General features: G+C 39.3%; 1 protein-coding gene across 1 annotated transcript; it reads left to right on the top strand.

Annotated features, from left to right (window-relative positions):
- The first annotated feature begins 11,775 nt into the window (after positions 1–11,775).
- Positions 11,776–12,283, top strand: LOC134368105 (putative nucleosome assembly protein 1-like 6). Its single transcript, XM_063084685.1, is given in 2 exon segments — positions 11,776–11,924; positions 11,926–12,283. Coding segments are annotated over 2 exon segments (507 nt in total).
- The last annotated feature ends 211 nt before the right edge of the window (positions 12,284–12,494 follow it).

Genomic DNA, 12,494 nt, shown 5'->3' with positions numbered 1-12,494 from the left:
TGGTATTGTCAATGTTTTGAATTTTCACCGTTCTAATAGGTGTGTAGTGGTATCTCATGGTTTTAATTTGCAATTACTCAATGACGTATGATGTTGAGAATCTTTTTATATGCTTAATTGCCACTGGTATATCTTCTGTGGTGAGCTGTCTGGTCAGATATAATGCCCTCTTTTTTTTTTTTCCCAACGGGTAAGGGGATCGCAACCCTCAGCACGGTGTTGTCTGCACTGGGCTCAGCCAGTGAGTGCACCAGCCATCCCTATGTAGGATCCGAACCCATGGCCTCGGTGCTACCAGCGCTGCACTCTCCCAAGTGAGCCACGGGGCCGGCCCTATTGCCCATTTTTTAATTGGGTTATTCATTTTCTTATTGTTGAGTTTTAAGATTCTTTGTATATTTTGGATTGCTTACAGGTATTCCCACCACCCTTTCTTCTACCCACTACTGATTTCTGATTCTTGAGGCTGACTCTTCTGAGAGGAAGAGATTCATATTGTTCCTCCAAACTTTGTACAGACAGTGCCTACCATGGAAGTTTATGATTCTTGTTAAAGAAGTCTATGTTAGATTCAATGCCATGGACATTTTGAGATATGACTGAGAGCATGCGATAATATTCATCAGAAGCTTTAAGCTTATCATAAATCACCATTGTGGTGAAGAAACAAGTGAATGAGCCTTTTTGCTCACTGGAGAAAGACCTCAAAATCTACTTCATGGAACCGTTGTTGAAGTGGGCTTTACAGACTGGAACGGATAGTTCTCATCAAGGGAGTGACAGGGTAGACTGGGCAAACCTACAGTGTAAACAATCTATTTTTTAAAAAGGCTCACTGACTTTACTGAACTCATTTAAAATTGATCAATTTACTTCTTAATCCTCACAATTTTACCTGAACTGGTTTAACACTGTTATTCTGTCTGTGAGTTTTAAATTTTTTTTTTAATTTAAACTTATTTTTTCTTAATTGACACATGATAATTATATATATTTATGAAGTACAGTGTGATATTTGGGTACATGTATACAGTGTGCAATGCTCATATCAGAGTAATTAGCATATCCATCACCTCAAACGTTTGTCACTTCTTTGTGTTGGGAACATTCAAAATTCTCTCTTGGGATCCATGAATGGCCTTCTGGGGAGTCTATGAATTTTCTGCAATTATACCCAAAACTGTATGTATGCAGTTTTTTTTTCATGATGAGCAGGTGGTATTCCAAGCTTTAAACAGAATTTTCTTGGAGTCCATGATTTACAAAATTTAAAAACTAATTTTGTAGACTCATTCCACCTTGGTTTTATAAAATACCCTTACACACAAGTATTTAAGTTGTTATGTTGGAGTATGAAGCTCCTCTTCCCTTGGGAATCTTTTAAAAATAAATACGAGTAGGTGATAGGATACTAAGTTTCCCTGGCAACAACATAGCTTTAGAAATATCTGGCTAGAAGAACAGAACTCATTCAGTTCTCTAACCTTCGAGGAAATGAGTCTTGGTCTTATCTTGTAGGCAAAATGTGCATTAGTGTTTGTCAAAACGGGTGGGATAAATGAGATAACAGGAACAGTTGCTTTCTTGTCTCTATCCCTGTGATTCACTACCTTAGTGAGACATGGTTACTGATGAGAGTGCTATATCTTGCAGGTATGTCTTGGCAGTAGAATTTCAGATCTCTTGGCATATGATCTACGTAGTCACTTCTGGCCACATAAAGTGTTTAAAATATATTGTCCTTCTGCCCAAGGCATTGGTGGGTTAAATTTAACATGAATGCCTACAGGAGTTCTTGCTGTGTTGGTGACTATAGTGTCTTTTTTGGCATTTGTTTTTTCCCATTGCTCTCCATTCATTATATATGCTTCTAAAAAACGGAAATTTTAAAATGACTTTATTCCTAAAAAAGAGAGGATTCCTTTGCAGTAGGGTACTCAGTGTTTTTGCTTAAGAAATTGGTTGATCTTATTTTTGGTTTTGTTTAAGATAAATAAGTTATCTCTGCATTTTGACGTTCCAAGTAGGAGTTCTTCTCAATCATGATCTGGAATGTGAAATAGTCTCCTCCTTTACGCACACATTACAATGTCATTCATGGTAGAAATGGTCTGAATGCAGACTCTACACAGAGTATAATGTCCAAACTCTGCCATATATGTTCTAATTCAGTGGTAAGTGTTTTTCTATATCGATGTGTATTGAAATCAGTAACATCTATTATACAAAGATGACTTTTTATCTTTTAAAGGTTTGAGTTTATAGCAATAAAATATAAAATCTAATGAAACTAGAAAGGAATAAAAAAGTTCTAATTTTTCCCATGACGTTAAAAGGTGTCATTAGTATTCATTCTAATTCTTTGCCCATATGCCCATAAACCTGATTTGCTCCTGGGCCAGAATATGCAGAGAATTCCATTGTTTACTAGAGAAGGTATAGTTCTTTAAAGATGTCAATACCTCCCAGCCCAATACCACCAGGAATATACCTATAGTTGAACAAGTTTTGTGTATTACCTGTTGCAACAAGGGAGAATGCATACCAAGGGTTATCATGAGGCATCTCAGTAAGTAGGTAAACAGAAAAGGGTTAACATAGCAGACCTTAGATTGCCCAGCCTTAGAAAGGCCTGCTTGCAAGGTTGGACTTTGGCTGGCTTCTGGGAACTTAGTTGTTATACAGTTTCCTACACAGGTAAACTTCCCTTAATAAGTGTGTCTCACTGTGTGTAGGCTGTTTGTACAGTGTAGTATATGCTGAACACCTGATTTCCTTCTGGCTATATGGACTTTGATATGTGTTAGGCAGATGGTCCCTATAGGACCAGCTCCCCACCCTCCAAAGCAAAACAACACAAAACCTTGGGCATTAGTCTCTAATGAGATTTCCTGGTAGACAACATTTTGCAGATGCGGTCATAATTCTTTCCTGAGGGAAGTAGATGCATCCTATGTGCCTTCCCTTGAAAGTTTGTCCGTGGTTTCTTCCAGACCTCTCCCATGTACCTGGTCCCTTTGCTGATTTGCTTTGTATCTGTTCACTGTGATAAATCTTAGCCATAAGTATGACTATATGCTTTGTCCTGTGAGTCATTCCAGCAAATCATTGATCCTGGTGGTGGTCTTGGGGACACAATTGGCTTTAAAAGTGAGATTTGATAGAATGATCTGGATTTATTGAAATATGGCAGAAGCATTGTCTGGGAAAGGAAGGACAAAGGGGCAGAGAATGAGAACCTTTGATGCCTGGATGCCACAGTATAATCATGTTATGAAATACCAGCTGAGCTGTTCTCTGTTGTAAGTGTTGAAAGTTACCCATGAAATTTTAAAATGGCATATACAACCACAGCACGGTTGACTCTCTGGATCATTGGCTCCTTTGGCTTTGCAGGCTAAAGTGAGAAAATAAGCACAGTCTGAGTGAGATTTTTGTTTTTTGTTCTCACCTCCAAGAGGGAAGAAAAGGGGCCCAAATATTCCCAAAGGGGAGCTTTGAACGATCCAAAAATGTTTAAAGAGTATGTGTCATTCTCTCCTTCAAGTGAGAGAAAAGAAAGTTAAATCAGTTTCCAAGACTGGAGCAATGCTTTAGATAAACCAGAGGAAAAAGAAAGGCAGGAAAGCCAGCCACTAATGTAACATTCTCCAACCACCCTCCCCACTTCACCCGTGTACTAGTCTGTCTTTTGTCACTTATAACAGAATACCTGAAACTGGGTAATTTATAAAGAAACAAGATGTAGCTCTTATAGTTTTCAATCCTGAGAAGTCCAAGGTCAAGGGGTGCATCTGGTAGGGGTCTTCTTCCCGGTGGGGACTCTGTAGAGTCCTGAAACAGTGCAGGGTATCACATAACGTGAGGGCTGAGCGCATCCTACTGTGTTCACTTGGTCTCCTTATAAAGCCACCAGTGACCCTCCCATGATAACCCTGTCATCCATTAACCCATTAATTGATGATTGAATTAATCCACTCATGAGGGCTGAGCTCTCACAATCCAATCACCTCCCAAAGGCCTCATCTTTCAAATACCATAGTTGGATTTCCTACCTTTTTAATACTGTTACAATGTGGATCAAGCTTCAATATGAGTTTTGGGGTGACATTCAAACTATAGCAACCTGGCATTCCATTCAGGATCTCTCAAAAAACTGGATGTTGTTGACTTGTTCTGTTTGGTTCTCCGGATTAATTGCTCTTTCCAACGGTGGACTGATTGCCTGACTCTACTTCCTTCACCTTTCTCCTGATACCCACACCTTAGTAAGGTAGTTTGTTTATTCAATACGTATGTCCCCAGAAAAGCATTGTTCTTTTTGTGACTGCATTGGATAAATGATCAGGACAAAAAGGGTGGCGATTATATAAACACATTTTGAAAATTTTTGAAAATTTAAGGTCTGATTAGAACATATTCTGATTAACTCATTTGAAATTGTTTCCTGTGAAAATGCTTTGGTTATTCTTGCATAAAACGCATCCAGATGAATGATCTGGATGAGACAAAAAATTGATTGGGAAAAAATGTAAATTATGACTGCTGAGACACACTGATTTTGTAACAACTGAGAAAAACACACGAACAAACAAAAACAAGCACTCAGGGAGGCAGGGGAGAAGGAAGAAGGCATTAGAGAACTTTCTCAGAGCTATTCCTTGAAGTTTTCCAAGAAGGCACCAGTGTTGTATTCAAAGCTGCTAAGAGTACTTTGAATTCAAACTGACTGCTAAGCCTAAGAGCACACCTGACAGTGATGATTATGAGACGCAGGGAGTGGCCCCAGATCCTGCATTTTCTACGTAGACCACCTCCAGATGATGTACACACACAAGAGGCAGATGAACTGGTGTTATGGATAAGCAAAACTGTTTGAAACTGATTGACTTCAGGAAGTCTGTCTTAAACCAAGGATTAAACTGAATTAATTGGACTAGCCTGAGAACCCTGGAGCAGGAGGTCCCATGGTGGGTGGCCACTTTGAAGGGCCTGTTAACCTGTACATTCTGACTAATCTGTGTCCTTTTTGGAGTGTCCTAACAACTGTACACTTTTTCTCCAGGGGTACCATTTGTGCCTTCTGGTATTGTACCTCTTGTGTATGTGTTCTACCATTATACTGCCTCAGCCCTGGAAGGCATTCAAGCCACTTCAAGAGGGAAGTGGTCAGAGTTGTGCTGGTCAGAGTTGTGCTGTGCTTGAATTGATGCCTCAGTCTGTAAAAAAACAAACAAACCCCCAAACCCCCAGTTAATACAAAATCTTAAGTAGGAAGCTATCTCACATTCTAAAATCAACCCCTAGAGCTAATGGGATTTTTTTTTAATTGGGTAAATTCAGGTCGTCTAATGGGTATAAACTGAGAACAATACTGCAGATTGGTCTCCCCTTGCTGAATGGGGTCCTACTGATGAAGATGCCCTGTCCAAGAGCCAAGGAGGTAGACTGTGCAGAAAAGAGTTAACACGGTAGGTCTGAGACTGCTATATGTAGAAAAGCCTCCTTGCAAGTTGGGATCTTGGTTAGAATTTGGGAATTTGCCTGGTAACCAGTTCCCTACACTAATAGTAAACTTTCCTAATGGATACATGTGGCTCACTGTGCCCTATTTGTAAAAACAATGTGGTTTATGCTTAATACCTGCTTTCCTTCTTGGAGTGGGGGATTTTATACATGCTAGGCAGAGGGTGACTGTGTGTCTAGCCCCAGTAAAAAACTTGGGCTCTCAGTCTCTGATTAGCTTCCCAGTAGACAACATTTCACAGATGTTGTCCCAACTCATTGCTAGAGGAATTAAGTACGTATAGCATGACACCTCTCAGAGAGGACTCTTGGAAGCTTGTGCCTGTTTTCTCTGGTCTTTTTCCCTTTGCTGATTTTGCTTTGCATTCTTTCATTTGAATAAATCTCAGCTGTCAGTATCCTGAGATACTGAGATATCCTTATATCCTGAGATAAGTGCGAATCTCTGAACTTACAGGTCATCTTGGGCACCCCCACCCCCACAAACACACTGTGGATGTTCAAAAGAATTTATTATAGAATTTGCTTTTGTGTTAGGCAATTAGGGTGAGAATTTAAGCAAGCTAGCCTTTACTCCAGATTAAGTAATGTCAGGAGGTGGGGGTAAGTTCTATGACTGCATATCTTTTTAAATGTGTTATCTAGAAATAGGGACATTAGAACAAAGCTAAAATGGTAATGGGTAAAGTGGCAGCAGTTATTCATGCTGACTAGGACAGAGAGTGTTTGGTCATTTTTGTGCTTTAAACAATGTCCGTGTGTTTTTCTGTGTTCAGACATAATTACAGAGTATTGTCCTTTTTATCTTGATCCAACACTGTCACAGAGTGGCCTTCTCTTATGTTGGTGTTGTGAAGTTGTCTCAAACAGAAGAGTACCTGTGAGTGCTGGGCTAGCTCTCGATGTCAGTGGCTGCTTTTCTCTTTCTCAAGACTACGATCTATAGCAATTTTTTTTCTGTTGTTTGCAGAATTTTGAGAAATTTTCCTAGATAATGTTTATAAATTTAACTAGCCTAGATAGAGCATGAGGAGGGGTTCAGGAGATCTGTGATTTATTTCCAACATTACTCTTGATTGACCATATGACCAAAGGCATCACTTTCCAGATTAAGAAGAAGCTGGAAGGGAGAATACATTGTGAGAATTTCATAACATATTGTGGATTCATAATAAAAGTCTAAAGCTCCAAACAAAAAGTCATTCATAAAACATATTTTGAAAAAGATTGGGGATGCTTTTGGAAATAAGTAATTTCTTTTTTTTTAAAGCAAGAATATATAGTTGTATTTACAAGTAATTTTATTTATTTTTAACAAATTAAAATTGTATATATTTATCATGTACAACATGTTGTTTTGAAATATGTATACATTGTAGAATGGCTAAATTGAGCCAGTTAACATATGCACTATTACCTCACATACTTAATTTTTAGTGATGAGAGCACTTAAAACATAGAAATAAGTAATTTCTACCTGTAAACTCATATATAGTCTTTTAATTACCAAATGTTAATTTTGAGTTTAAATGATAGTAAAGCCATAAAGGACAAGAAAGTTATAACATGAAAAAAAAGCTAAAGTTATAGGTAGGATTTTATTTTTATCAGTTAGTCCTATGTGACTAACAATAGAAACAACCGTTAAACATAATCTGTGTAAGATGTAGGAATAGTGTGACTTTGTCTATGGAAACAAATGCCCATTTGCTTATTTGTGGAGGGGGATGTTACTTCAGGAGGTTGGTGGGATAATTGCTTTTGGTGGTGAAGTGGTATGAGTATACTGGGAATTTAAAACTCGGTGAAACCACTTGATCTCTATGCACAAAGAAGTTATAAGCCAAGAGCCTCACTGACTTGCTGTTTTCTTCATTCTATTATACAGATTCCAAAGAGGGCATTTTTATATCAGCTATGCTGTCATCAGAAGACAGTCTGGTCAATTCACTGGAGATTTTGTTTGTTTGGAATCCCATGGATCATTCTCTAAACTTAATATCTTGAAGTAGATCAATGAGACTTAAGTTTCCCTTTGTTTCGAAGGTCTACTTCCATGTCCCACATGGCTGAAGGGTATGTCTAAACAAACAAACAAATAAATATAATCTGCCAGAAAGTGTGCATTCAATACTTCTATCACTGTTCTAAATTAATGTAAGCTAAGAGTCAACCTGGTTTTCTGATTTTATTCCATTATTTTAAAATTAGAATTATTATAGGGCTACATAGGATTTTTATTGGCAGCTAACTAAAGTTCTGTTATATTTACAGTAGAGGCAAGAGATTTCCATAGTTAAATGAAAGACAAGGTAAAGCAACTTGCACTCTTTGGAAATTGGTAATTTGGCTAATTTATATTTGAACTTATGAAAAAAACAAACTTTTGCAAGTAAGGAGTGAGCAGTAGCTACTGAATTTTTACTGCATGTCAGATAAAAACTTCTCTACCCATTTTCTATAACTGTAATGTGCATAAATCACATTTGCTTTAAGGGAAATATAGTTATCACAACTAGAACCGTAAGTTTAAAGAGAAGTAGTTCAGCAGTGTTATTCGTGTTTCTGTTACTGTATTTGGATCATATCAGGATTTGTGTCAGCCTTAGCCTTCTTAATCCTCTGAATACCAGTTTTGTTTCTCAAAGCATATGAAAAGTGAAGAGCAATGGTAAAGATAATTATGTAAAATTATACAAAAGACAATACAAATGCATGTTTTTCTCCTTTATTTCTATGATGGTTAATAAACCTCCTTTCATATATCTCTCTATATTCTATTGGTTCTGTTTCTCTGGAGAACACTGACTAATGCAGTAACATATTTCTAGGCTAGTAGACATCCTCCAAATTTGGCCAGCTTGTCCTTTAGAAATTAGATGATGGCAGCTGAATATTTTGAAATGCTGGGGGTGTGCAAGCCATAAAGTGTGGCTGCGGGGGAACAGAGGACACAAAGTAGTGAATCATTTCTTCTGTGACCAAACTCCTACCTGAATCTCTCTGGTGAGTTGGACTCCTTCTGAAAGGAAGTGAGTTGTTTGCTATTGAAAAAACAGGGACTTCTTTCTTCTCCCTTCATTCATGCGTGCATTCATTTGTTGATGGTTTCTAGTTATGCAACTCATGAATATGACTTGCAAAGAAGGAAATACTATAAATGTACAGAAGAAAAAAGCATTGAAATGATCCCAAATTTTACAACTCCAGATATAGCAACTATTGGCTCTGTGGTATGTAACCTTTATTAAAGAAAAAATTATTCCAATACTTATTAAAACAGTAAGGAAGACCTCATTCAGAACTATTGGGATAGGTGTCAAGACTATCACAATGGGAAGAAAGATTGGGCTCAACTCCACAGACAACAAGAACAAGTTGGGATTTAATAGCCAAGCAGCAGGTTGGTATGTGGGTGGGGGTGAGGGGTGGGGGTGGGTGTTGGGTGGTAGATGGAAAATTACTAAGAGGAGACATAAAGGATGGGGGGAATATTTACTAAACATCAAAATCCTAAAAGGATTCTTGCTGAAGGCAGGCCATGGTTATCCTATATTACCTGGGGGATGAGAAATTTCATCAGGTATGGGGGATGATCAGATATCAAGAGTGGGAGGATTCTTTCTAAACCGGCTTAGAATTCTTGCTACAACTCTACTAGACAGGCTTGAAGACAAAGCCCAAGGATGAGAGGACTAATTGCAAAGAGGGCTCAGAAAATCCTATCTGAAGTTCAGTCAAGGAAAGAGTCCTTGTCACCTTTTAAACTTTGTCTATGCAAATTAGATGTGTGTGTGTGTGTGTGTGTGTGTGTAGGTAAACAGCTAGATCAAAAGAGAGATTAGAAAAAAAAATTGGTATCCTAGTATACATTGCTTACTTTTCCTTCGCAGTGCTGAATTTCATGTAATGTAATCAGGTATTTCTCTTTTGGTTACAGGACTGCTTGTATAGCTATAAGTAGAAATTTGAGGTCACATGAATGAACCTGTCCTTTATTTTTATTCATTTACTATTTATTAAACTATATAAATTACTTAACTGTCAACAAATAATCTTTTAAGTAATAATTTTGAAGAGCATTTATTGACATGAGAGATGGTCATGATAGAAACCTAAGAGGGGAAAAAGGGCAGGTACGGAAGAGTCAATACAATATTACCTCAATTTTTAAAAATGCCTATTTGTTGCACACACACAAAGAAGAAAAGAAGGAAAGGCACCGATATGTTCAGGTTAATTCCCTCAGGCTGGTGAGATTTTTGTTATTGGTTTCTGTTATCCATTATAAATCCTTCATTTTTCCAAATTTTCTAAAATAAGCTTGTATTATATTCATTACCAGAAAAGGAAAAAGGATTTTGTAATTACAGAATAAAAAAAGAAGAAGAAGAAGAAGAAAACAAAGTAATGTAGGACTCATAACCATGGAACTATGGGACTGACCCATGCACCCGAACCTTGACTGAAACTGTGCAAATTATTCGAGACTTTTGCCTTCAGTCTGTTTTAAATGAAGCATGTTTAATCAAGCACATACACATACACACAATAGGAGTGTTCACTTATCGACACTACATTCACTGAGGAAAACAACATTATTCCTTTATACTCTACTTGAGCTCTTTGCCCCAGCCTCTACACAAGACAGCCGCGGGGTATACCAATTTTGTGACTCCCTGACATGGGCCTCGTAGCCCAATGGGAAGAATTTCATCCCTGTCCTCTTTCTCTTCCTTCTTCTGTACTCCCATTTCTTCTCCTCTTCCCCTCCACTTTCTCTTTCTCATTATCATCAAGAGGGTTTATTAAGTGGAAATCTGGATGTGCGGAGGTGGCACAGGCACCAGGCCAAATATAAAACAACCAATCAACCAGTCACCAGTCCCTAGAAATCCATTATCTAAAAGGGAGGCTTGTGAGGTACAGTGAGGAGAAGCACTGAACCAATACCTTTTTAATAATTTTCTAAAACAAACACACACAAACACACATCTAAAAACCTTGAAAGAAATACACTAACTCTCTAAGTATTCTGTGAGCATTACACTAAAAAGTGAAATGTTAAATCTGGAATATAATAACAAATCCTCTTTAAAACTTAAAGTCTTTAAGTTATATGTGATCTGTTTTGAAATATCACCTCTCCCCGAACAAACACACACTCTTCTGCCTACCCTAGGGAATGTGTAATGTCGCATGGTATTCTATCTTCTGAGCACATTATCGTGTTTTTAACCTTTTTACTAGCTCTGGGTCATTAAATATTTCCAATTTATTCAGGATTTTAAGGCGTATGTTTTGCTATTCAGTAATATCACTTCACATTTGAGCATCTTTTACTTTGCCTGCAAAAGAACCAGCATTGGAAAAGGGTAATTGGCAATTCAGCATCACCACTCTGGGACACTGATAATCCATATGTAAACTGTTAACTAGCCATACATATATGACTGTGGGCACTGGTCACCAAAGGCCTTCCTTTACCCTCATCCCCGTTCCATTTAATCCCACTTCTCCTCAGGAAATATTATCAGGGTTGATCCCATCTAAAAAGACTGCACACCCTTCATAGAGGTTTTGAAAAGCCAAAATGGGAAAATAACAGTTCCTTGGAGAGAAACATTACCTAAAGATCTTAACTGTTAATATTTCAGCGTTTTTCCCCTTCTCTTTTGTGTATTTGAATATAAGGCTTTCGAATCTCGTTTCTGGCTTCTAAAAACTCCCCTCCACTCCCTTCTTTGCGCTCCTATGTTAAAGTTTTTTCAGGCTTACTTAAGACCAATATTAAAGAGGTTCGGTCTGTTCCTCCCCCACCAGATCCTCCTCAGTAAACCCCTCCCGTCTAGAAAATTTGGGAGCTGCTACCTCCGGGAAAGTGGGTAGCGCTAGAAATGTGATGGATCTAATTGTTCATTGGACAAGGGTTTGTCAATCACAGCTACTCAGCAAATAGGGCGAGCTCTGAAGCAAAAAAAGCTTAGAGGGTCATCTGTGCAATCTGCTTGCCACACCTCCTCCTTTTGCCAAGGCAGATAGTGGGAAAGACCTTTAGTCGGCTGCTCCTGCCTCCGCCTCAGGCCTGCTGCCTTTTCGTGCCTGCCAGGCCCTCCGCTGCTTCCTCCACCGCAGCCACCTCCGCCTCCACCCTAGCCGCGGCCCCCCGCCCCGCGCCGCTGGTGCTTGCGGCCCAGGCCAAGCCGTCACCTCCACTTCGGTGAGTCTTTTCCTGCCAAAAAGCTACTGATGGAAGGGCTGGGGGAACACGGCGCAGCCGGTGAAGCGAGTCCATTACTCGGCGCTGTGGCAGCCGCAGCCACCCCACAGTCTCTGATGGAGAACTCTTTAGATGCAGACTTTATAGAGAGCCTGCCTCTGGCGGTTAAGTACCGAGTGCAGGCTCTCAAAGCTTCAGGCTAAATCCGCCAGCCTAGACGCCAAGTACCTGAGGGAATTTCATGCCATCGGGAGGAAATTTGCCGGCATCTATGGACCCTTATTGGAAAAGAGACGCCAGATCATCAATGCGCTGTACAAGCCCACGAAAGAGGAATGTGAGGTGAAGTCCAAGGTCGCGGATTGTGACTGCAATGGGGTGTCAGATGACTCTGACGCTCAGATGTACGGTCCGGAGAATCCGGAGTATGACTTGCAGGAGTATTGTGAGGAGGATTTCGAGGATGTCGAGGAGGTGTTTGGGGAGTATGAAGGAATCAAGGATATTATATGGATGGGGAGAAAGAGGATCCTATAGGGATCCCCGATTCCTGGCTCACGGTTTTAAAGAACGTCCAGGAGGTCATTCCCCTGATTAAGAAACATGCCGCGAGCCCATTCTAAAGCTCCCAAGGAACGTGAAAGTCAAGTTTTCAAAACGCGGAGAGCCGCTCACCGTCGCGCTGGAATTTCCCTTCGAACCCAACCACTACTTCACAAATGAGGTGCTGACCAAAACATACACGCTC

The sequence above is a fragment of the Cynocephalus volans genome, chromosome X, assembly GCF_027409185.1.
Source record: "Cynocephalus volans isolate mCynVol1 chromosome X, mCynVol1.pri, whole genome shotgun sequence".
Classification (NCBI taxonomy): Eukaryota; Metazoa; Chordata; class Mammalia; order Dermoptera; family Cynocephalidae; genus Cynocephalus; species Cynocephalus volans.
This window is presented reverse-complemented; position numbering and strand designations above follow the sequence as displayed.